The following is a 23,965-nucleotide window of genomic DNA, read 5'->3' as shown; positions in this document are numbered from 1 at the left end:
TATCCGATCATAGCTAGTGATTATGAGCGACATAAGTTCAGAAACTGGTCGAGGAAGCCAATCCATAGTTTGGGAGGGCGGTATAAGGTAAGTAGGAGTATAGCTCCTATAATTTTTCACTGATAAAATCATTGATTGCAAAGGTTTTAGTGGTAAGAGTGCCTATATTTACTAGACCCATGTTGGCTGAAAATGCGTCTGGCTTCAGAGGAATATGCTGAGGTACGGAAAGCACATTTCTTGGGTTTCTGGTTTGTAATTTGGCTTTTCTTTTCAGTGCGTTGGACGGAAATCAATGTTGGAATATAACTATAAGCATATCTCGTACTATGGCATGAAGCAGCTTGATCTATGGAAATAGATGTACTATATCTTAACCCGCAGAAAACACTTCCAGATCCATCCACATGTACAATACTACCTGGGTCGATACGCTGGGGGGCATGGATCTATTATATTTTCGACATAATGTCAATACCTCAGTGTGGTCGTTATGTTGCAAGACAGCACCCTGGTTCCATTTCGGTTTGGGTGGAGACCATCGTGCTTCAGTAGGTTGAGCCTCTCCCAGAACAAGTCAAAGTTATTGACATAGGGGATGCTTAGGGAAGCACAGTATGTTTCCAGCCAGGCGTGGAGTTGTAACAGCCTGGACCATCTCTCTGCACCCTTCCTGTAGGTAGGGAGAGGCCCAGAGATGACGGACCGCTTCCCTGTGTCCTCCAGGGTGGTTATGAGAGTTTTTTGTAATCTTCCTGTAGTGCTATTGACTGCCTCTCCCTGATGTTATTTGTGCCCACATGCACGATGATGTTGTTAGCATTCGTGTGGCAGGCGAGGATGCCCGGGACTTTGTGCTGGATGTCACAGACCTTGGCACCAGGGAAGCAGTAGCCCTTGGAGGGGCCGCTAGTTGAGCGGGGGATGTAGATATCCCTGACCCTTGAGCTGCCAACGACCAGGGGGAAGGTTGTTGAATCAAGCGGAGTTCGAGGGGTAGTCGATTTTATGGAGGTACCAGGACGAGCGGCACTAAAACATGGCAGAGGAGGGTTGTCACCGTGCGGGGGGGTTCCTCATTTTCCATCAGAATGGTGTAGCGATTTTCCAGCCGTAGAGGATGGACTTGGTAATCGTGTCGATCCGACCGCCTGCCGAGGCGCTTGCCTCGTCTAAGCCATGGTCCAGGCTGGTGTAGAGTGGAACGGGCCAGCAGCTTGGTTCTCGGCGTAGGCCGTAGAGAGACAACAGGGGCAGAGACAGAGATTGTATTTGTGCATGGCCGGGTAGAATTTATGCAGGGTAGAATGGAATCAGGGCATCTTACGCTAGTGTGTGTGAGAGGGGCACTTTAGAAACTCTTCACCATCCTTGATGTCGCAGAGGGTCACTATCCTGGCTTCGAGTTCCACTATCTTCTGGCTGAGTAGGAGACATGTGTCGCAGGGGCGCAGATGGGATTTTTGAACTGGCGGGGACAAAGCTGTCAGCAAATGATTTCAACTCAATAAGTTCTTTTTGTGTAGTTTGGGCTTTAACTAGCGCTCAAGTAGTTACTTTCGTAATAGCCTATGGGCCAAGGGTTTGCACAAAAAAGCCATTGAAGAATTCTTATTTGAAAACATGGTTAAACAACAGTGAACATTGTTAAACAAAGGCCCACTTGATCAACATTAGCCATATATGATGAAACTGTTATTTTTCTGGAATGCAAATCAACCACAGAAACGTCATGCCTTAGGCAAAATATTTTTTATTGAAACATTTGTGTATACACTCAGAAGTTTAACCAACAACATACATAAATAAACAAAAAGCCAAACAAATTGACTGTCTAAACAGAGTCACTGAAGGACCCCAAAACATCTTTCCTCCTTTAGGTACCCTGAACATACTGCTGGGCAATTTTTTTGTCTGTCCAGACTGTCAAGCCTCTCTTGGTGAATATGGCACACAGCAATGCCATGTCTTTAATCTGCGTAACCCACTAAAACTGCGCTCTGTTTTTAAACATGGCCAGTTGGACTCTCAAGTCTTCCTCTTTCAGTTCAGGATATTTGCGAACTGCTGCATCATTTGTAATGGGAGTAAGGAGTGAGTTTTCCAGTTATTTTAATGTTTGAATTAGGGATGCACCAATTGTGAAATTCTGGGCCGATACCAATACCGATGTTTAAAATAACAAATTGGCCTATAGCCGATGCCGATACCGATGTTATTTTTTTGGCGTTGTTGTTGTTATTTATTCCCCCTTTCGCGCCAGGGAAACAAACCCTAACACCCCACGCACGCGCGCACACACGCACCTCGTATACACGCACCTCGTATACACGCACACACAATGACACAGGGAGAGGCTTTTATGATTTGTATGAAATCAATCTGTTTATTTCAACAACTGCGCCATCAACAATCAACATCAAAATTATTTCAACGTGGGCTTAGGCAGATAGGCCTACATGCGCTGAAAACAGATCGCTATTTATTTTACTGAACACAGCCTGCATGACGGTGAACTAGACACGTCTTTAGCATATGGAACCTATGGCCAAAAGAATAACCTCACACGGTGTGTCTTTTTACCGTTTATTTGTTACCAGCATTCGTAGTGTTGATCAGCTGTGAAATAGTCGCCGAAGACGTTGAAGTCGCTTAGCAATCGAGGACGCTTGCGGAGTGATATTTCAAGAGGAGGAAGCCTTCGTTTTTCCGGCGATGTTTGTCGCCTTTTGTAGGGACAGTGGGGGGGGGGTCACTATGAATCTGAGGGGGTCATAAGCCCCCTGTCCCTAGTGCCATCTGCGCGCATGAGTCGCAGCCCGGGCGCAAGCGAGGGGAGGCATCGTCGCGGCTACAACTGGTGTGAGGCACTCGCTGTACGCGGCGTATTGTGCCTGTGTATGACATGGTTCCGTTTCAAAATGTCGATAGAAAGGGCTTTAAAGAGATTGTCAAGTACTACAATGTGTACTCATATTACCATACTCTGAGAGGTGGTGTTTCTCTCTCTAAGGAGTCAGTACTACAGTGTGTACTCCTGGTATTACAGTACTCTGAGTCAGAATTACAGTGTGTACTCTGAGAGGTGGTGTTTCTCTCTCTAAGGAGTCAGTACTACAGTGTGTACTCCTGGTATTACAGTACTCTGAGTCAGTACTACAGTGTGTACTCTGAGAGGTGGTGTTTCTCTCTATAAGGTGACCTGGAGCACCTCCGAGGGAGCAGTCGGCTGTTAGGATGCACACTGATATGCACACACACACATGCAGGCAGACACACATGTAGACACGCATGCCTGTATGTACATACACATGCAGATGCACGCAGACGCACACACGCAAGCACGCAGACAGACATGCATGCAGACACACACATACGTGGACACACACGCATGCAGACACACACAGACACACAAGTAGACACGCAAGCCTGCATGCATATACACATGCACACAAATAAATCATACACAAGTCCCTGTCATATTTTGCCTTCCCACAGGTACCGTAGGTCAAAAGTATGCACGCACATCTACACATGCGCATTACACACACACACACACAATATCACACACAACACACACATTATCACACACGCACACAACACCCAACAGACAACACAAACACACACACACACACACACACACACACACACACACACACACACACACACACACACACACACACACAGTGCTAAGTCCCACTGGTTTCCAAATGGCCTGGTGACAGGTGGGAGGTGACAGTCGTCTGTGACTGTACACTGAACCCTGAGGGGGCTGGACACACACACAAACACACACATACACACACATTGGACACAAACACACACACACACACAGTTGACACACACACACCAGCGCCTCCTCCGTGCGGCCGTGTGTTTGCGGAGATACTCCGCAGGGATCAAGGCTCCCTGCGGAGCCTTGATCTGAATCATCCTGATGAACGCTCTCACTGCTGTCCACTTCTAACACACACACACACACACACACACACACACACACACACACACACACACACACACACACACACACACACACACACACACACACACACACACCCAGCTGACCAGCCTCCACACAGAACACACACACACACCAAGCTGACCAGCCTCAACACACCTCATACATACAGAGTCACACACACTGTCAAACACTGTTACACACACTATCACGCACACTGTCACAAATGTTTGATGTAGAGGCTGGTACCAGTGTGGAGGCAGTGGAACGGGAGGTGTGAGGGAGAGAAAGTGGTCCTCCTCATTTTAATCCTCCTAGCCACCCTTCGCCCTCACTTCTCACAGCAGTTTTGTCACATTTTTGTCACTCACGGTGACAAACAGTTTTGTCACTCACGGTGCTAATCTTAGATTTTGATTGCCGCATTTTGCCAAAATGCTCATCAGCAGAAGCCCGCCTTCGTCACTAGATTAAACTCTTCCCATACACGTGTGTGTGTGTGTGTGTGTGTGTGTGTGTGTGTGTGTGTGTGTGTGTGTGTGTGTGTGTGTGTGTGTGTGTGTGTGTGTGTGTGTGTGTGTGTGTGTGTGTGTGTGTGTGTGTGTGTCGCAGTGTGCCTGTGTTCCTGAGTGTGTGTGTGTGTGTGTGTGTGTGTGCACTAGTGCTTGTGATTCACATTCAGACCCACAATGTGGATAAGATGAAGGATTCCCCGTTATCAGGACAGCATCGCACAAAATCACTGCAACATACCCACACACACACACACACACACACACACACACACACACACACACACACACACACACACACACACACACACACACACACACACACACACATTGTGTGAATGTATCTTAATATTGTATTTTTATTTTTGTTGAATGTTGAACAGGATTTGTCTGTAAAGAGAGACATACATATAAATCTATATCCATACTTCTATATATCTGTTATCTGTGCTTAAGCGACGGGACACGCCAAGCTCAGAGCTCTCCCTGTCTCCCGGCTCCTCACCGGGGGCAGAGTAATGCAGATGATATCGCTCACATCCAGCGCCCAGCGCTGCTGATGGCACCTGCTGGATAATAATAAGACACACTCCGACCTGCTGTGTTCCCTCCTTACCCCCTACTGTGCTTAAATCTCTCTCTCTCTCTCTCTCTCTCTCTCTCTCTCTCTCTCTCTCTCTCTCTCTCTCTCTCTCTCTCTCTCTCTCTCTCTCTCTCTCTCTCTCTCTCTCTCTCTCTCTCTCTCTCTACGCGGGGGTCATCATGCCTGATAGCTTTCAGGTGCCCCGGCGGATTTCCGGCGTAACGACGTGTATGGCGTTCACACCAAAAGCGACGATTTTTTCCTACTATCACCCCTGGGTCATTCTACATTGTATTCTGTGTTCTCCATTCACAGTGGATCTAGGCGCTGGACCTAATCTGTACTGGAGATGCGGTCCTGTCCTCCTCCAGGGAGAGTGGACCTCTGAGTTTCTAATAATAATAATAATAAATATAGCTGCGAGCAGCAATGTGGGTGTCAAGCATAATGGTACTCGATAAGCTAATTCTGCCGGACGGACGTAATCGGCTAGGTGGCTACATGACGACCGTCTCAGTAATATGTAATCCGGCTGGTGGAATGAACTACAGCATTATGCGAGTTTGAGTCAATGTTGACCAAATGGAAAAATGTCCCTACCTAGAGGTAAGGGTTAGACAGAGACACAATGTAAGCAAGCATCTGCTCATAAGACTATGAGCCAAGTTTGGTTTGGATGCATTAAGGCCTTGCAGAGAAAATTAGCTCACTTCCTGTTTGACGTCCCCCTGAGATCAAAGGTCACCAAATTGTTTGGATGTCCCCAGAATGATGGCTTGAGCCTATGTAACAAGTTTGGCTATGACATGTTAGAGAGTTGCTGAGAACAGGCTTACTTCCTGTTTGGCGGCTTTGCCATCAAGTTTGATTGGCTGTCACGGCCAAACGGTTTTGAATTAGAAAAAGAAAAAAATGTTGGCACATTTGTTCAGCTTGGTCTGAATATCATATATGGCAAGTTTCATGATGATTAGACATAATCTGTGGCCTGTGGATATGTAACATTGATTTTGACAACTTTCAACATGGCGGCCAATTTCTGATGGGAAATATTTTGCCATGGGAAATATTTTATTAGCTAAATGGGGCGGTCTTACAGTATCACAAGACATTGAAAATAAGTGTGAAATATACTCATGTGAAGAGAGAGGAGTTAAAACAAGTCTTTGTTAATTATAGCGCCCCCGAGAGGTGAAAGGTCACCAAATTCATTGAGTGTCCCCATGATTATGTCATGGGTCTATGTAGCAAGTTTGGTTATGATATGTCAAAGGGCTGCTGAGATATTGGCTTACTTCCTGTTTGGCGACTTTGCGGTCAAATTTGATTGGAACAATATTTCAACAATTCCATGTTTTGTATCAAGCCTGGCCTGAAGATCATGTGTGCCAAGTTTCGAGATCATTGGACCAAATTTGTGATAGGAGTAGCATTTTGAAGGTTTTTGACATAAACCAAGATGGCGGAAAATCCATCATGGCGCAAAATGACGACATTGGTCCAAGCCGTTGAATATGGCTTGGCCCAAGGAATCCAATGATATCTTGTTTGTGAATATTGGATGAATGGGTCGAAAGTTATGACCTCAAATTTGCTTCATGGGCTAATGGGACGGTCCTGAACCAGTGTGCCAAATTTCACAACTTTTCACCAAGGTGTTCTATGGGCTGCCATAGACTCCCATTGCAGGTAAATAATAATGATAGGAACTCATACGAAAACATCAGGGCAATTGCTCTGTCGCTAGCTTAGCCACTTTTGAGACTACATTCCCATACATTTTTTGTTGGTAATTATAACACAAAATGCATCCATCCAGTTAAAACTGCATCTGCTGGGGTATACTAGAAATCAGAGTACTTCCGGTTTCCAAGCAGTTTAAACCGAGTCAGCTGGGAATCAGCTGATCCTGTACGAGTCGTTACACAGCAATCACGTTCAACCTTGTGCGCAGCTGCGTGTTAAACTCGCAAAACCTCAGTTTTAAGGAGTACGGTTTTAAAGCGCAGCAATGCTAACTGACAGAGCAATTGGCCCAATAGGTTGTCTCGCTACTTCGTTGCTTGACACCCAATAATGGAATGGCGCTTTTCTAGACACTAAAAGACGTGTTACAGTGATGGGGGGACCTCACTAACCACCACCAGTTCTGTAGGCCTCTTGAGGTTCTGATGATCTCTGAGGTTCTGTTGATCTCTGAGCTTCTTTCTTCTCTTGCAGGGCCCCATAGAGAACGACGTGGTGATCCATGTGGCCCTAATTGCCGAGAGCCAGAGGTACCTGTCGCCTTTTGAATTAATCTAAATATCTTCAATTCCTATGAGAGTGTCTGAACGTAACTCGTGTTTAAATCACACAGGATTAGCACTACTGCCCCTAGTGCTCGATGTAAGTACCCCACTCTAAAGCAGGTTCATTAGCACTACTGCCCCTAGTGGTCGATGTAGGTACCCCACTCTACAACAAGTTCATTAGCACTACTGCCCCTAGTGGTCGATGTAAGTACCCCACTCTACAACAGGTTCATTAACACAACTGCCCCTAGTGGTCGATGTAAGTACCCCACTCTACAACAGATTCATTGGCACTACTGCCCCTAGTGGTCGATGTATGTACCCCACTGTACAACAGGTTCATTAGCACTACTGCCCCTAGTGGTCGATGTAAGTACCCCACTCTACAACAGGTTCAGGTTCAGTTCCAGTCTATCAAAGATCTCTCTGTGGTTGGGCGGTGCCTCCACCCCTCTGGAGACCTTGGCTCTGTCAGAAGTGATCTGATCTATCTGCTCTCTGAGGTATAGGACGAAGGCGAGATCGGAGTACAGTGTTTCTCTGAGATACGCCCCCACTTCATACAACAAGCTTTAAACATGTGTGTGTGTGTGTGTGTGTGTGTGTGTGTGTGTGTGTGTGTGTGTGTGTGTGTGTGTGTGTGTGTGTGTGTGTGTGTGTGTGTGTGTGTGTGTGTGTGTGTAGACTACAGGTGTTCCTCAACACCTATGGGATTCAGACTCAGACCCCCCAACAGGTGGAACCCATTCAGATCTGGCCTCAGAAAGAGCTGGTCAAGGTAATGCACACACACACACACACACACACACACACACACACACACACACACACACACACACACACACACACACACACACTAGGGATGAGTCGGTCGCGACCGATTCGTTCACAACGAACGCATCCCGAACGTGAACGACAAGAACTGGTTCCCCAAAACAAGAAGAACTGGTTCTTTGATTCTTTTTTTTTTAACATAAAACAAAAATATGGTCACGTAAATACAATATACAAACGAACAGAGCTTCGTCTCCCCGCGACCTTATATCGATTGAGTCTACAACGTTCTCAAAGATTCAGCCAATGAGAGGTAGCAATGGTGTTGCCATGGCACCTGGGTAAACAAATGACAAGATGGTAACGTCGAATTTGCGCTCTTTCTCTGTCTGACGTATCTTGGGTCATACCATTCGACGTGGGGCCACTCATATATCCCCCTACATTTCCGAAAATAGACTTGACCTCCATCTGTTTATTGGATAAACGCATTTCCCAATCACAGGAGTCTTTGCTCCATTCTACGTCAATTCAAGAACAAACAAAGAAATTAAACTGCAGTTCGTATTTTTTATTTATGACCATGAAAGTTCTGTAATGCCTGAATAATGAAGAATTAATTGTAAAGTAAAATAAAATTATAAATATTAATCCATGAATGACAGAGAGTAAGCAAGTGGTATAAATATTGGTGGGACGTTTGGTTAGCTTAAATTGGCTTTATGCTCAGGGCCGTCTCGCAGGGGGGGCAGACACCTGTGAGATTCCCTGTCAAATGACGTAATCTGACGTCACGAACGAATCAAAACGAACGTATCAAACGAACGAATCGTTATAGTGAACTGAACTGAAAGAACTAGTTCCCGGAAAAAAACATTTTGCACAGCTATGAAGTTCCCCTGCCCATTGATGAAGGTGCATGCTACATGTTGTCTTTATTTAATTTTTAATTGGAGTACAGTACGTTGGTAATTTGGAGAATCTTTCCTGGTCCAGAGATGGGTAATAATTCCCAGCCCATATCAGGAGGCCAGAGAGAGGGGGGTTATGCTGTCAGCCGAAAGCCCTGGGAGCCTCTCACTCCATCTGCATGTTAGTGTTAATGGCATCAAGTCCTCGACTCAAAACGGGCCCTCATCTTACCCGAAAGGCTGTCCATCCACTCACTGGGAGGGTCGTCCTCCCATTCATACCAGGAAAAGTTCTGAAATCCACCTCGACGATCCTGTGTCCTGTGTCCAAGTCGTTAGGTTAAAACACACCTCCAATGTCTTGTGTTCTCTCTCTCTCTCTCTCTCTCTCTCTCTCTCTCTCTCTCTCTCTCTCTCTCTCTCTCTCTCTCTCTCTCTCTCTCTCCTTCCATGTATCTGATGCTCTGACGCCCAGCTCTCCACAGGGATGTGCTGTAGTGAGTCAGAGTGAGGCGCTGTGCTGAATGTTAAACCAGACAGCTCACAGACCAGTCCTCCTCCCGCAGAACCACAGGCCTTGGAACCCCCCACCCCGATGGACCTTCCCCTAATTTGTATTCAGGGAACAGACGTATGAAGTGTTTCCTCGTCTGGGTCTCCTCTCTCCTCTCCTTGCTGCTCCCTCGGGTTTGTCAGTTACAACTTAATTAGGAACCAATTAACATAAAAAAAAAGGTATCTCAATATTTGCTTTCTTATGTTTTATTACATGAGTTATTCCTAATTAGCCTTCCCTTAGATGTCTGCTACTGTTCCCTTCTGTTGGATTCTGAAACACATGAGAGCAGACAGAGGGCCACAGCGCCCCCCGCTGGTGGCCGGTAGGATGGCGTGAGGAGAGTGAAGGGACAGAAGGCGGGAGGGACACGTAGTCACAGAGGCACTCCTGACCACGCAGAGGAACCATGGAAACCAGCATGAGGTGAAGATGGTGCTCCACATTTGCTGTCCTCAGAACAGCCCTTTCCAGAACGTCACCACCTCTTTCACCTCACATGCGGAGTGGTCCAGAGGATATGAACTGTCTGTAGACAGCAGAACAGACACTCTCTCCCCGGACTACAGCCATTCTAAGGCAGTACTCTGCGCCGTGCAGAGGTCTTCACTCTATGTGGTTCCTCTCCATCATTGGAAAAAAATCCTAACTTGTCCCGTATTTGCATAGGTTTACATCGGATAAGTTCTGATCTAGCTGGTGAATATGGGACCAGTCGATATAATGAAGTTTTCTTTTTGGGAGGATGAGACCTTTAGACTACTACCTTGACACTTACTTACACACTTACACGCGTGTGCGTGTGTGTGTGTGTGTGTGTGTGTGTGTGTGTGTGTGTGTGTGTGTGTGTGTGTGTGTGTGTGTGTGTGTGTGTGTGTGTGTGTGTGTGTGTGTGTGTGTGTGTGTGCCCTTAGGCATATCGTTTCCTGGCTGTCAATCAGAAGCTTGGGCTGAGTGGGCGTCCAGAGAGACCAGTGGGCTGCATCGGGACCTGCAAGGTACACACACACACACACATACACATACGCACACACATAAACACACACACTCACACATGCACAGGCCCGCACCCACACAAATAAACATTATACATATTGTATATTTGTCTTATATATTTATATATGTACATATATACGGAGAGATGATTGAGATCTCAAACTGGGGATATTATTTTCATCGCGGGGAGCGTGCTTGACGGTCGTCACGTCACGCTATTAAAAATAAATAAACCGCTGATAAAAACAAATAAATCCTGACAAAAAGTGTTATCTGGCTTATTTTTGGAATGTTCACGCCTAGTATATACTTAAACAATTATTCACCTCAGGATCCGTGGAAAGTGGGGAATAGCCCTAACCCTAGTGGCTATTCCCCACTATTCACGGGGCCTTTGTGAATAATTGTTATGGATGTATGTGTGTGTCTGACTTTGTGTGCGTCCGGTGATTTGTGTTTATGTTAATGTCTGTGTGTGTCTTTATTTTTCTTTTTGTGCACCTATTGATATGTTATACATGTTCATATGTTCGTGTATGTGTCTTTGTCTACATGCCTGTGTGTCTTTGTGTGAGTCTTTTTGTGTGTGTGTCTTTGTGCATGCCTGTATGTGCCTGTGTCTTTGTGTGTCTTCATGTGTGTCTTTGTGTTATCTGTGAGGGGCCTCCCTAAACGTCCCGCTGAAGGTCACACTGTCGCCCTCGAGATGCATTCTGAAGACATCAGCAGCAAATGATTCCCGCCTTGTTTTAGACGACATTAAAATGGCACATTTATGGCCATGAAGGCTGACTGCCACAAACCATTATCATCAGGGTCTCTGCTGGAGCTGCTTTCTTTTTCTGTGTATATGTGTGTTGTTGTGTTTCTGTAATGAGTTTGTGTGTGCGAGTGCTTGTGTGTGTCTGTGTGCGAGAGCATGCGTGTGTGTGTCCACATGTTAACAATGTGTTCCATTAGTGCTGTAACACCAGTGTGTCCTGGGCGCTGAGCCACTGGTTGATGTTGGTATGTTTCTGTTATCCCAGTGTTCCCAGTGGCCCGCTGTGTGTCCAGTGGTTGATGTTGGTATGTTCCTGTTATCCCAGTGTTCCCAGTGGCCCCGCTGTGTGTCCACTGGTTGATGTTGGTGTGTTCCTTCAGATCTATCGTATCCTGGGTAAGACGGTGGTCTGCTACCCCATCGTGTTCGACCTCAGCGACTTCTACCTGTCCCAGGACGTCATGCTGCTGATCGACGACATCAAGGTGGGGCAGGTGGTGGTGTTATTGGGCCAGACCCTCATCATGGTGTTATAGGGTCCGGACCCTCATCATGGGGCATGGTGTTATAGGGTCCAGACCCTTATCATGGGGCATGGTGTTATAGGGTCCAGACCCTCATCATGGGGTATGGTGTTATAGGGTCCAGACCCTCATCATGGGGTATGGTGTTATAGGGTCCACACCCTGGTAGACCAGGACTCTTTAAGACTCATAACAATGTACTGCATGTACAAACCTGAGCACACATTCACACTTACTACATCATCACTGTAGACATCATGTGGTCAAGTGGAGTTCATGTGATGGTGTGGAGGTCATGTGATAGTGCTGAGGTCATGTGATGGTGTGGAGGTCATGTGACATGTGGAGGTCATGTGATGGTGCTGAGGTCATGTGACGGTTTGTGTCCTCTGCAGAATGCCCTGCAGTTCATCAAGCAGTGCTGGAAGATGCAGGGACGCCCTCTGTTCCTGGTCCTCATCCGGGAGGATAACATCAAGTAATAACACAACAGCTACACCCTCTCTCTCTCTCTCTCTTTCTGTCTCACTCACTCACTCACTCACTCACTCACTCACTCACTCACTCACTCACTCACTCACTCACTCACTCACTCACTCACCCACTCACCCACTCCTCCCAGACCACAGGTATAGCTAAAGGCTCTGCAGTAGCAGCCGGCTCATATGAGGAGTTGTTGCTCATTGTCTTAGCTGGTGTTACTGGAGGCTGAGGGGAGGAGTCATGAGCAGGCTGAGGGGAGGAGTCATGAGCAGGCTGAGGGGAGGAGTCAGGAGCAGGCTGAGGGGAGGAGTCAGGAGCAGGCTGAGGGGAGGAGTCATGAGCAGGCTGAGGGGAGGAGTCATGAGCAGGCTGAGGGGAGGAGTCATGAGCAGGCTGAGGGGAGGAGTCAGGAGCAGGCTAAGAGGAGGAGTCAGGAGCAGGCTGAGGGGAGGAGTCAGGAGTAGGCTGAGGGGAGGAGTCATGTATTTGAGTAGCAGTAGATCAACGTGTTCCCTCCGGCCACCAGGGGGAGTCGCTTCAACCCGGTCCTCGACATGCTGGCTTCCTTCAAGAAGGGCAACATCGGGGGGGTCAAGGTTCACGTGGACAGACTGCAGGTTGGCCTCATCTTAAATAAAACCTAAACGTGAATGTAAAGTTGATACCTCGGCGTTGTGCTTGTGTCTGACCCTCGGTGTGACCTTTGACCCCAGACCCTGATATCCGGAGCTGTCGTGGAGCAGCTGGACTTCCTCCGCATCAACGAGGCAGAGTGAGACGTCCTCTTTATACCGACAGGAAGCACTCAAATTTACATCCTTAATTAATGAAGTGTGTGTGTGTGTGTGTGTGTGTGTGTGCGGGTGCGTTCGCGTTCCCAGGATCCCTGAGTTCCAGGCCCTGGAGGAGCTGGCTCTGCCCAAACACTCGAAGGTGAAGCGGCAGTCCAGCACGCCCAACGCCTCGGACCTGGAACAGCAGCCCGAGGTCGACGCCCACGAGTGGAACCATCGGCCCACCCACGAAATCATGCTCAAGTTCCACGTGAGCCAGGACCCTAGAGGACCCTAACTCTAGAGGACCCTAACCCTAGAGGACCCTAACTCTAGAGGACCCTAACCCTAGAGGACCCTAACCCTAACCCTAGAGGACCCTAACCCTAGAGGACACTAACCCTAACCCTAATTGATGAATTGGTTTTGATTGGGGTCATTTTAATAGAGAATCGAGGGATCTTAAAGCCATAGTGCCCTCAGACTGACCTTGTATGTCCGTCTCCACAGGAGTCAGACTGTCTGGCAAGCCAGGCTCAGCTGGCTGCCATTCTCCTCCGAAGGGAAGGGCCTCACCTGCTGGCCAATGACGGTGAGCCACACTTCTGATAACAAGCCTTCAGCCGAGCTTCCACTCTTGCCATTGGTCGAGAATAAGGAGCAACCGCTAAGGCTGCAGGTCATTCTTCAGATCAACCAAACCTGTTTTGTGTCTACACATGGAGCTGATTCATGGTCATTGAACAGTTTCTACACATGGAGCTGATACATGGTTATGGAAAGGTTTCTACACATGGAGCTGATACATGGTTATGGAAAGGTTTCTACACATGGAGCTGATTTAGGCTACCCCCTGAATACGCAGTCTGCATGCTGTTAGTGTGCAGGCTGTTAGTCTGCAGGCCAACAGCCACTCAGTCCTTCAGCGGTAGACCTGAGATCAGAGTTCTCTTCATGTGCTCAGTAACATTAAGCCAACCTTCTCTTCTGATTACAGAGAACCTGCTGGAAGAGCTGGAGAAGATTTATCGAAGAGCTGGAACCAAGAAGCTTTGGTCAGCTTTGCCCAACACACACACACACACACACACACACACACACACACACACACACACACACACACACACACTCAAACTTATACACACTAACACACACACACACACACACATGCAGACACACGCACACAAACAAATACACAGACACACATGCAGACACACACGCACACACACACACGCACGCACGCAAACATGCACTCACTCAGCATTAGACATTTTATAGTGGATGTGGAAGCAACGTTGTTTTAAGGATATTTTAACAACTCCACAATTCCCTTTTTTAATCTTCCTCTCCTGTCTGTCCTTTATCAAACCATTTCTCTTCCCTGAACCGTAACATAACCGCCACTCAATCTGGCAACCCCAGGCTGGTAGTGCGCCAGGCGGCGGCCACACTAAAGAAGTTTGCCAGCTCTATCGCGCCGCACATCACCACTATCCTGGTGCATGGGAAACAGGTACCAGCAGGGAGGGCCTGTATGCACGCAGCTAGTTGTGAGCTCTTAGCTGTTAGCTGTTAGCTTGGCTGGACAACTTCTGCACACCATCCAGTAGCCTGGACGTTATGGATCGGAAATATTAGCAAAATACAACGTATTTCAACGTATCCTTGAAATGTAAATAAAATGCTTTCTTACCTTTAAGATGGCGTCTCTAAGGCAATATTACACAAATGAGTTAACCTCAGAGTGTTTTCAAGCTTTATCCCCGTTTCCTCAAAGTAATCCACGCTGGCGTTTCAACTTTGAACTTTATCTAAATGTGAAACTAAGACGAGAGTTCTAGCACACTCCCTTGAGGATCGCCAGGCTAGCTTGGCTAAGCGAGTAGCATTGTCGGATTTGTAAGCATAACTTGATGCTGTTTGCTTAATCTTTATGACCTGTCTCTTATCTTGATCCATTATTCATTCGCTGCATGCTTCTGCATTCCGCCGTTTTGGGTTTGTTATAAGATGTCTGACAGACGGCTCAGCGGCTTGTTACTAATGTTCTCTGGAATATGTATCTTATGTTGTTGTAATACATCTGACGCGGGCACACAAGAATTAGCTTAGGGCTCCGTCTGAATCCAAAAGCTCTGGGCTAACCTCCACCTCTGAAAACACGTCAATACAAACTTGATTACTTTCTCATTCCCCTGACACGAGAAGTGAAGCTTGAAATAGGTTCCCCAGTGTGTGAGCATAGTGATGTTCTGATAGGTTCCCCAGTGTGTGAGCGTAGTGATGTTCTGATAGGTTCCCCAGTGTGTGAGCATAGTGACGTTCTGATAGGTGCCCCCAGTATGTGAGCGTAGTGACGCTCTGATCGGTTCCCCAGCGTGTGAGTGTAGTGACGTTCTGATAGGTTCCCCAGCGTGTGAGTGTAGTGACGTTCCGATGGGCTCCTTCCGTCTCCTGTCGTCTCCTGTGTTCCTCTGCTTAATGCTGCTTTATTTGTGCTGACTCATAATTAAATTATTTTAATTGATTTCCTTAAGTAACTTAATTTGTCCACGTCCAGGAGCCGTTCTCCTGGGACATCTGTTAATGTCTCCTAGGAGATATAGCGACTCTGTATTAATTATGTCTAAGGCATTTGCTCTGCACTTTATTAATGTCTTCATGTTCTTTATGAAGTCATGAAATGGTAAATTTTGTGGACCACCTGCTCATATGGTGCCTAGCTGATCTCCATAATACTGGTGTTCCACACCACCATGTCCTCCTGAAACAAGAGCCTCCAGAAGCAGCTCTAGAACACCCTGCACCCTGCCGTCTGTCTGTCCTCTAGAGCACCCTGCCGTCTGTCTGTCCTCTCGAGCACCCTGCCGTCTCTCTGTCCTCTAGAGCACCCTGCCATCTGTCCTCTAGAGCACCCTGCCGTCTGTCTGCCCTCTCGAGCACCCTGCCGTCTGTCTGTCCTCTCGAGCACCCTGCCGTCTGTCCTCTCGAGCACCCTGCCGTCTGTCCTCTCGAGCACCCTGCCGTCTGTCCTCTCGAGCACCCTGCCGTCTGTCCTCTCGAGCAGTGTTTCCCAGACCTTTTTTTTGGGGACCAATCTTTTTTAAATTACAAACCATCGCGACCCAATATAAAAAATAGTACAGTACTATCAAAAACATGCTTCTTGTTTAAAGTTTTTTTAAATGCTCATGCCGAACAGGTAGGCGTGTATTTATGGGCAGCTATTGTTATCAAACAGTCAATCAATTAGTTAAGATAAAACTTTATAAATCCCCCAGGGGAGAAATTCGGGTGTTTCAGCAGCAAGAAGTAAGACAGTCAAAACTGAAACTGTAGAGATAGATGCCAAAATAGTGCCAAAGTTCTCTGTAAAAAGTTTTTTTTGTTTATTTTATCTACATTTATTTGGCGACCCAATTAAAATCTTTCAGACCCACATTTGGGTCGCGACCCAGTCTTTGGGAAAGACTGCTCTAGAGCATGTGGCGCTGATGGCTGTGATGTGTTTGTGTCCTGCAGGTCGGTGGTGCGTCTCGCTGCTAGTCTGTTAACTAAGCTGGTGGACAGCCTTGCCCCCAGTATAACTAGTGTGTTAGTGCATGGCAAACAGGTAAGAGGACATAACCCTAACCCCAACTGGGTATACCATATAGTATACTGTATACTATATCGTATATCAATGTATAAACTACATAGTATACTATAAATAACATAGTATACTGAATATATACTGTATGTAGTTTATATTTCGTTGTATTTCATTCTGGACTCCTAGCGATTCTGCAGTTTAAGAGAGGCTCAGATTGAGGCTCAGATTAAGGCTCAGAGTGAGGCTCAGAGTGAGGCTCAGTGTGAGGCTCAGATTAAGGCTCAGAGTGAGGCTCAGATTAAGGCTCAGATGAGGCTCAGAGTGAGGCTCAGATTGAGGCTCAGAGTGAGGCTCAGTGTGAGGCTCAGAGTGAGGCTCAGATTGAGTCTCAGATTAAGGCTCAGAGTGAGGCTCAGAGTGAGGCTCGGAGTGAGGCTCAGATTGAGGCTCAGACACTGAAATGTGGCCTCGCTCTTCAAAGACGAGGCTTCTGCACCTCAGAGGAACAGATTCCAGATTAAAGGAGATAAAGCGTCTCCATCAGTCAAAGCGGCGAGCTATCATTATCCCAAGATAGAACGCCGGAGCCGCAATTAGGGTCCCTGTGCGTCATGTGACACACCCCCAGAGAAAGCGATACAAACACACACACAGACAGACAGACACCCACAGACACCCACATGAGTGCATCTTAAGCACGTGTGCAGCAATACTAGTGGACCATCGGCCCTCGTAGTGCACCCTGCGCCGTGTGTGTCATCATTTGGCTGTGCTGTTTGTGTGTGCGTGTGTGTATATGCATGCTTTTGTGTGTGTTTCCCTGTCCTCTTGACGTGTGTCTGTGCGTGCGTGTGTGCGTGCGTGCGTGCCCGGCCAGGTGACCCTGGGCGTGTTCGGCCAGGAGGAGGAGGTGGTCTCCAAGCCGCTGTCCCCGGGGGAGATCAAGGCCTTGCTGTACCTGCGCTGCGCCCCAGAGGGGGGAGAGAGTCAGGCCGTGCTGCAGCAGGAGCTGCTGATCCACATCGGCTGGATCATCTCCAACAGCCCCCAGCTGTTCAGCGGCATGCTCAACATCAGGATCGGGTAGGGGGGCTGAACATCTGGATCCAGGAGGGGGGGGCTGAACATCTGGATCGGGTAGGCTGAACACCTGGACCGGGTGGGGGGGGCTGAACATTTGGATCGGGTAGGGGGGTCAATGCAAGCACTTCTTATCAGACTTCTATTTTGAATAAAGAAGATTACAGACAACAAAAAAAAACAGAGAACCAAAGCGAGAATATAAACGACATTTGAGTTTAATTTGTCGACACACAGAGCCGATTTTTTGGTGAAACCGCATAAGTCTTGTGCGTTTCGGCTGACCGTCCAGATGGAGCCGGCGGATCCGGTGCCCGAAACCACACATTTCTGAAACCATGTCCGAGGGTGGTGTCAAATCTATCCTCGATTCCAGACCTATGCGGCTTCGTGTTTGGATTCGCGTGGACGCCTGAAACGCAAACGATGACGTCATTAGCCCCCCACCAAGTGGGCGACATCAGAGTTGCGTTGAATTTTTTATTTATTCTTATATTTGTATTCTTTTTGTAGCTTTAAATATAGCCCCTTGATAAATTTAATTACTAACTGTACATTCAAAAGTATTTCTGCTCAATTTAAAAGGTTGAATCTTCTCGTGACTGATTGTTTGTATACAGTGCGCAGTCTGTATGCGCGCAGGCTTGATGCGCTCCACTTTTTTCTGTGGAGAACCAGCGCCTTGAATGTTTGCTACAGCGTTTCTACAGCTCGATGCGGTTTCGCAATGACTCCGTCTTTACGGAGATATTGCTGAACCACATAAAGCGAAACCGGATCGTTTTCACCCGTTTCGGCTCCGCGTGGACGGGGCCATAGTTCAGACAAAATGTCCCAGAGATCAAGGAGAGGAGGTCCTTTGATCCCGTTTCAAACACTCTTTATTGTGCGGGGGCGACAGAGAGCTCCGTGTAACACCGCTCCCCCCTCTCTGGTGTGTCGTCCCCCCCCCGTGTCCCCAGCTGGATCCTCCAGGCCATGCAGCACGAGCTGAAGATCCGTGCGGGGGAACTGCCGTCCCAGGATGTGTACCAGCTGTCCCCCAGCGACGTCAAGCAGCTGCTGCTGGACGTACTGCAGCCGCAGATCAGCAGCAGGTACACAACTACACACCACTACACACAACTACACACAACTACACACAACTACACACCACTACACACCACTACACACAACTGCTACACACTGCTACACGCAAATACGCACTACTAACACCACTTGCACCACTACATACCACTACAAACCACTACCACCACTACACACCAGGGGCGGAGTGGGGCACTAAAAGCCAACGGGAAAATTCTGACTGGCCCGGCCCACCACCGGCCCTCCACCAAGTCTACGCATTTGGGGAGGACTTAACGAAATATGAAATCTGACCACTAGATGGCACTACGCAAATACACAATATTGACAATAAAGTGTAGGTTTAAAGGTACGACCACACTGAACGCGTTCAGTGTGGCTGAACGCTCCTAACCTGACGCTTGATCATTGTGTGTCACAAAAATGGTTCAACGCGCCTACGCAGCTAGATGAGCCCGCCCAAAAGCGGAGGGGTCTTGCTTCACCCTGAAGGGGCTTATTTTCGATAATGACCGGCGACGTTCTATACATTATCCCGCTTATTACACAGCTACTTGTCAAAACGAAAAAATAACTTCTCATGGTGTGTCTTTTTACAATACATTTTTTAGTTTTTAGTTTTTCATTTTTAGGCAACAAGAACATACAACAAGAACATACACAAGGAACTGCTGTCTCGGAGTTCAAATGAAACGTCATACAAAACATAATAAGCTTAGATACCAAAATGTTTACAAATAGACCTGAAAAATTCCAAAAAACAAAACAAGCAGTGACTATATAAAGTTAGGAACACAAATAAACAGTTAAAAGAAAGTACAAAATATATATATATAATTAAAAAAAGGGGGGGGGGGGGTTCAGTCTTGGGCCAGGGTTGATAGAGAATTGAAATAAGTTATAAGAGAATCCCATTTTTTGTAAATTTATTAGCACAGCCATTCACTGTTAATTTTATCTTTTTTATTTAAAAAAAAAACATAACGTCTTTGAGCCAGATTTCAATTGATGGGGGATTAGGGGATTTCCACATAAATACGGCGTCTTGCCAGAAGGCTAATGTTTCTGATTGTAAGGCTGTAATATGGGGTTGTTGAGATGGGGTTCCAATGAAGGGGTCTGTTTTAATTTTGGCTCCTAGAGCCTTTGTCATGATCATAAAAAAGTCATTCCAGAAACTGTATAGTCTGGGACAATAAAAAAAACATATGACTCAAGTTACAAGAGGAGGCGTGGCATCTGTCACACTGGCCTACAACATTTGGATTAAATTTCAGATACATTTGCACAGACAGACAGACAGACAGACAGACAGACAGACAGACAGACAGACAGACAGACAGACAGACAGACAGACAGCAATTATTATATCTTTTGTGTTAATAAATGGAGTGTGTAGCAATAAATAATCCTGCTGCCCCCCCTCCTCCCTCCAAGTGCGGAGTTGTGGAGTGTGATGGCACGATGGACAAAGGAGTTCATTAGTCTGTTGGTGCGGCATCTGGGGAGGAGCAGAGGAGCTTCTTTGGTTGCTGATGACAGTGTGCAGAGGGTGCCTGGTGTCATCCAGGATGGCCAGAAGCTTCTTTGTGGTTCTCTTCTCTGCCACTGTCACCAGACAATCCAGCTTGAAGCCGACCACAGTGCCTGCCCGCCTGATGAGCTTGTCAAGCCTGGAGGAGTCCCTCTTGGTTGTGCTGCCTCCCCAACACACCACAGTGTAAAAAAGGATGCTGGCGACCACCAACTGATAGAACATTGACAGAAGTTTACTACAGATATTAAAAGATCGCAGCCTCCTTAAAAAATACAGTCTGCTTTGGCCTTTCTTGTAGAGGTGGTCAGTATTGATTGCCCAGTCCAGTTTTGTGTCAAGCCACACTCCTAGGTACTTGTAGCTGCCCACGGTTTCCACCCCTACCCCATTGATGTCCACTGCTTGGGGGCGTGGCCTTGACTTCCCAAAGTCTATCACCAGCTCTTTGGTTTTTGATGTGTTGAGCTGCAGGCTGTTTGCATGGCTCCAGGTGACAAAGTCTCTCACTAGAGTCCGGTACTCCTCCTCTTGGTCCCCCCCTATACACCCCATGATGGCTGTGTCGTCAGCATACTTCTGAATGAGATTCAGAGTTATGGCTGAAGTCTGAGGTGTATAAGGTGAAGAGAAGAGGGGCCAGCACCGTCCCCTGAGGCGCCCCAGTGCTGCTGATTAAGATGTCCGATGTGGTGTCCTTTAATCGAACAAACTGTGGTCTATCTATGAGGTAGTTGGTGATCCAAGTTATCAGGTGGGGGTCCACTTGCATAGCTGACAGTTTGTTTTGTAGTATGAGGGGCAGGATTGTGTTGAAGGCACTAGAGAAGTCTAGGAAAAGAATCCTGACTGTGCCCGCCCCCTTGTCCAGATGTGAGTGGGCCCGGTGTAGGAGATACAGGATGGCATCCTCCACACCAGCCCCTGTCCGGTAGGCAAACTGTAGTGGATCCTGAGCGTGCAGCACCTTAGGCCTGAGGTGTCTGAGAAGGAGCCGCTCCAGGGTCTTCATCAGATGTGATGTGAGTGCCACCGGTCGGAAGTCATTCAGCTCACTAGGTCGGGTTTTCTTTGGAACTATGCAAGATTTCTTCCAGAGGGTGGGCACTCTCCCTTGTTGTAGGCTGAGGTTGAAGACGTGCTGAAGCGGCTCCCCAAGTTCAGCAGCGCAGGTCTTCAACAGGCGTGAGCACACATTATCTGGTCCCGCTGCTTTCTTTGGGCGAAGCTTCCTCAGTTCTCCTCTGACCTGGTCAGCAGTAATAATGCAGGGAGGAGGGTCCACTGGGGTGTTTGAGGAGAGATCGGTAAGAGGGGGTTGGAGAGCGGTGTCCAGTGGTGAGGGCAAGGGGGTATCACATGACGGTGGTGAAAGTGAGGGTGCCATTATGTTGGTGCCTTGGCTGGGTGGGAGGGGGGATGGTTGGTCAAACCTGTTGAAAAATATGTTAAGCTGGTTTGCCCTCTCCACAGTCCCCCCCTCTGTACTGTTTTTAGCTTTGTGGCCTGTGAGGATTTTCCCACCATCCCAGACCTCCCTCATATTGTTCTCCAGCAGTTTGTGCTCCACCTTTCTCCTGTAGCTCTCCTTCGCCACCTTCAAACACTGTTTCAGCTCACGCTGTGCTGTCTTAATCACCTCCCCTGTCCCTGCTCCTGAAGGATGCCTTCTTCTTATTAAGGACAGTTTTAAAGTCACCCGTCACCCAAGGCTTGTTGTTTGGATAGCAGCGAACAGTCCGAGTAGGGGCGACTACATCTGTGCAAAAGTTTAGATAGTCTGTCAGCCCCTCTATGTCTTCACCGTGCGGGCTCTGTAGTACACTCCAGTCTGTAGTTTGGAAGCAGTCTCTGAGGGCATCCTCCGCTTCAGGAGACCATCTCCTAAAGGAGCGTGTTGTGACAGACTGCCTCTGCACTAGGGGGGTGTATTGTGGCTGCAGGTAGACCAGGTTCGTTGTGGTCCGACTTCCCAAGTGGGGGGAGGGGGGTGACCCTGTATGCATCCCTAACATTTGCATACAGGAGGTCAATTGTCCTGTTGTTTCTAGTGGGGCAGTTCACAAACTGATAAAAAACAGCCAGAGTAGAATCCAGGGTGGCATGGTTAAAATCACCGGAAATTAAGAAGAAAGCCTCTGGGTGTAGAGTTTGAAGCCTTGCTGTGATAGTGTGAATCTTGTCACAGGCAGTGGCTGCATCTGCTCTCAGAGGATTGTAAACACAAACAGCGATCACGTGACTAAACTCCCTCGGTAAATAGTATGGCCGGAGGCTGACAGCTAGTAACTCTAGTTCCCGGCAGCATGAAGCCTTCTTCACAGAGATATGTCCTGGGTTACACCAGCGATCGTTGACATTTATTATGAGCCCCCCAACTTTGCTCTTACCACAGGCTTCTGTGTCTCTATTGGCTCTCACCGCGCTGAAACCCGGCAGGTCCACGTTAGTATCTGGGATGAGGGGGGTAAGCCACGTCTCTGTGAATATTAGCAGGCTGCTCTCCCGGAAGATCCGCTGGTTAGTTAAGGCCGTTAGCTCATCAATCTTATTTGGCAAGGCGTTCACGTTCCCCAAGGTGATGGAGGGGATTGATGGCTTAAAACGCCTTTTGTCCGCTAGCCTAGCCTTTAGCTTAGCGCCAGCCTTACAGCCCCGATATCTCCTCCTCAGCGCTGCCGGTATACAGTGCCGTACGCCGGCTTGTGTGCTTGTTTTCAGAGCCAACAACTCTTCTCTCGGATAAACAAGAGAACTGGTGCGTGGCTTCTCTTTAAAGTGCGTCATATCCATGGATATATATTAAAACACCCTACTCCTGCCCAAGGTTGCAGGAGTAGCAAAACATTAAGAAAATAAAGTTAATAACAACACAGTACTACGGAGCAACTGGAAAGGCTGCCGTCTCGCACAGCGCCATGGCAACAAAGACACAGACTACACACCACTAACACCACTACACACAACTACACACCACTACACACCACTAACACCACTACACACCACTAACACCACTAAGCAGCTGGCAGCTGACCTACAGAAAGGTCCCCAGCCCCAGCTCAGCAACAGGTACAGACCGGCTCGGACCAGTACTAACACCACTAAACCCTGCAGAACACACAACTAACACCACTACACACTCGTTAATCACTAAACCCTCCATAACACACAACTGCACATGACTACACACCACTAAACCCTACAGATCGCACCACTAACACCACCACACCCTACAGCAGTGGTTTCCAAACTTTGAGTGTGTGTGGACCACTTTTTATTAGAGCTGTCAAGCGATTAAAATATTTAATCGTGATTAATCGCATTAATGTCATAGTTAATTCGTTTTCTATGCTAAATATCCCTTGATTTCTGTGTCCCATTAATTCTTCTCGTTTTAATTCTCTTATCAACATGGTGAAGTGCATCGGCTTGCCTTGTGCAAATGATTTTTTATTGATAACAACATTGGCATATACTGATCAAAACAGGAAGATACAAAAAAAGAGCCTATAGTGCAATCAAAATCTAAGCAGTCCTTTAGACTGC

At 47.5% G+C, this 23,965-nt stretch overlaps 1 protein-coding gene and 1 long non-coding RNA gene across 5 annotated transcripts in view; both read left to right on the top strand.

Annotated features, from left to right (window-relative positions):
• The window catches only part of phkb (phosphorylase kinase, beta), a 71,987-nt gene that overhangs the window by 37,412 nt on the left and 10,610 nt on the right, over positions 1-23,965 (top strand). For 3 of the 4 annotated variants that reach the window (XM_060072259.1, XM_060072261.1, XM_060072262.1), the window contains 13 exons: positions 7,274-7,329; positions 8,032-8,125; positions 10,503-10,586; positions 11,728-11,832; positions 12,267-12,349; positions 12,881-12,971; positions 13,068-13,126; positions 13,236-13,398; positions 13,638-13,719; positions 14,125-14,182; positions 16,650-16,740; positions 17,597-17,802; positions 18,762-18,896. In XM_060072259.1, coding sequence (XP_059928242.1) covers positions 7,274-7,329; positions 8,032-8,125; positions 10,503-10,586; positions 11,728-11,832; positions 12,267-12,349; positions 12,881-12,971; positions 13,068-13,126; positions 13,236-13,398; positions 13,638-13,719; positions 14,125-14,182; positions 16,650-16,740; positions 17,597-17,802; positions 18,762-18,896 — 1,307 coding nt within the window. Of the gene's footprint in view, positions 1-7,273; positions 7,330-8,031; positions 8,126-10,502; positions 10,587-11,727; positions 11,833-12,266; positions 12,350-12,880; positions 12,972-13,067; positions 13,127-13,235; positions 13,399-13,637; positions 13,720-14,124; positions 14,183-14,549; positions 14,641-16,649; positions 16,741-17,596; positions 17,803-18,761; positions 18,897-23,965 lie in introns of all 4 variants that reach the window. The other variant, XM_060072260.1, reaches the window with a different exon arrangement.
• On the top strand, positions 14,647-16,540 carry LOC132472602 (uncharacterized). Its single transcript, XR_009529117.1, has 2 exons — positions 14,647-15,458; positions 15,532-16,540. It is a non-coding gene; the product is annotated as an uncharacterized LOC132472602 (long non-coding RNA).

This window comes from Gadus macrocephalus, chromosome 14 (assembly GCF_031168955.1).
Source record: "Gadus macrocephalus chromosome 14, ASM3116895v1".
NCBI classification, from domain to species: domain Eukaryota; kingdom Metazoa; phylum Chordata; class Actinopteri; order Gadiformes; family Gadidae; genus Gadus; species Gadus macrocephalus.
Note: the sequence above shows the minus strand (reverse complement) of the source record. Positions and strands in the feature narration are given on the sequence as shown.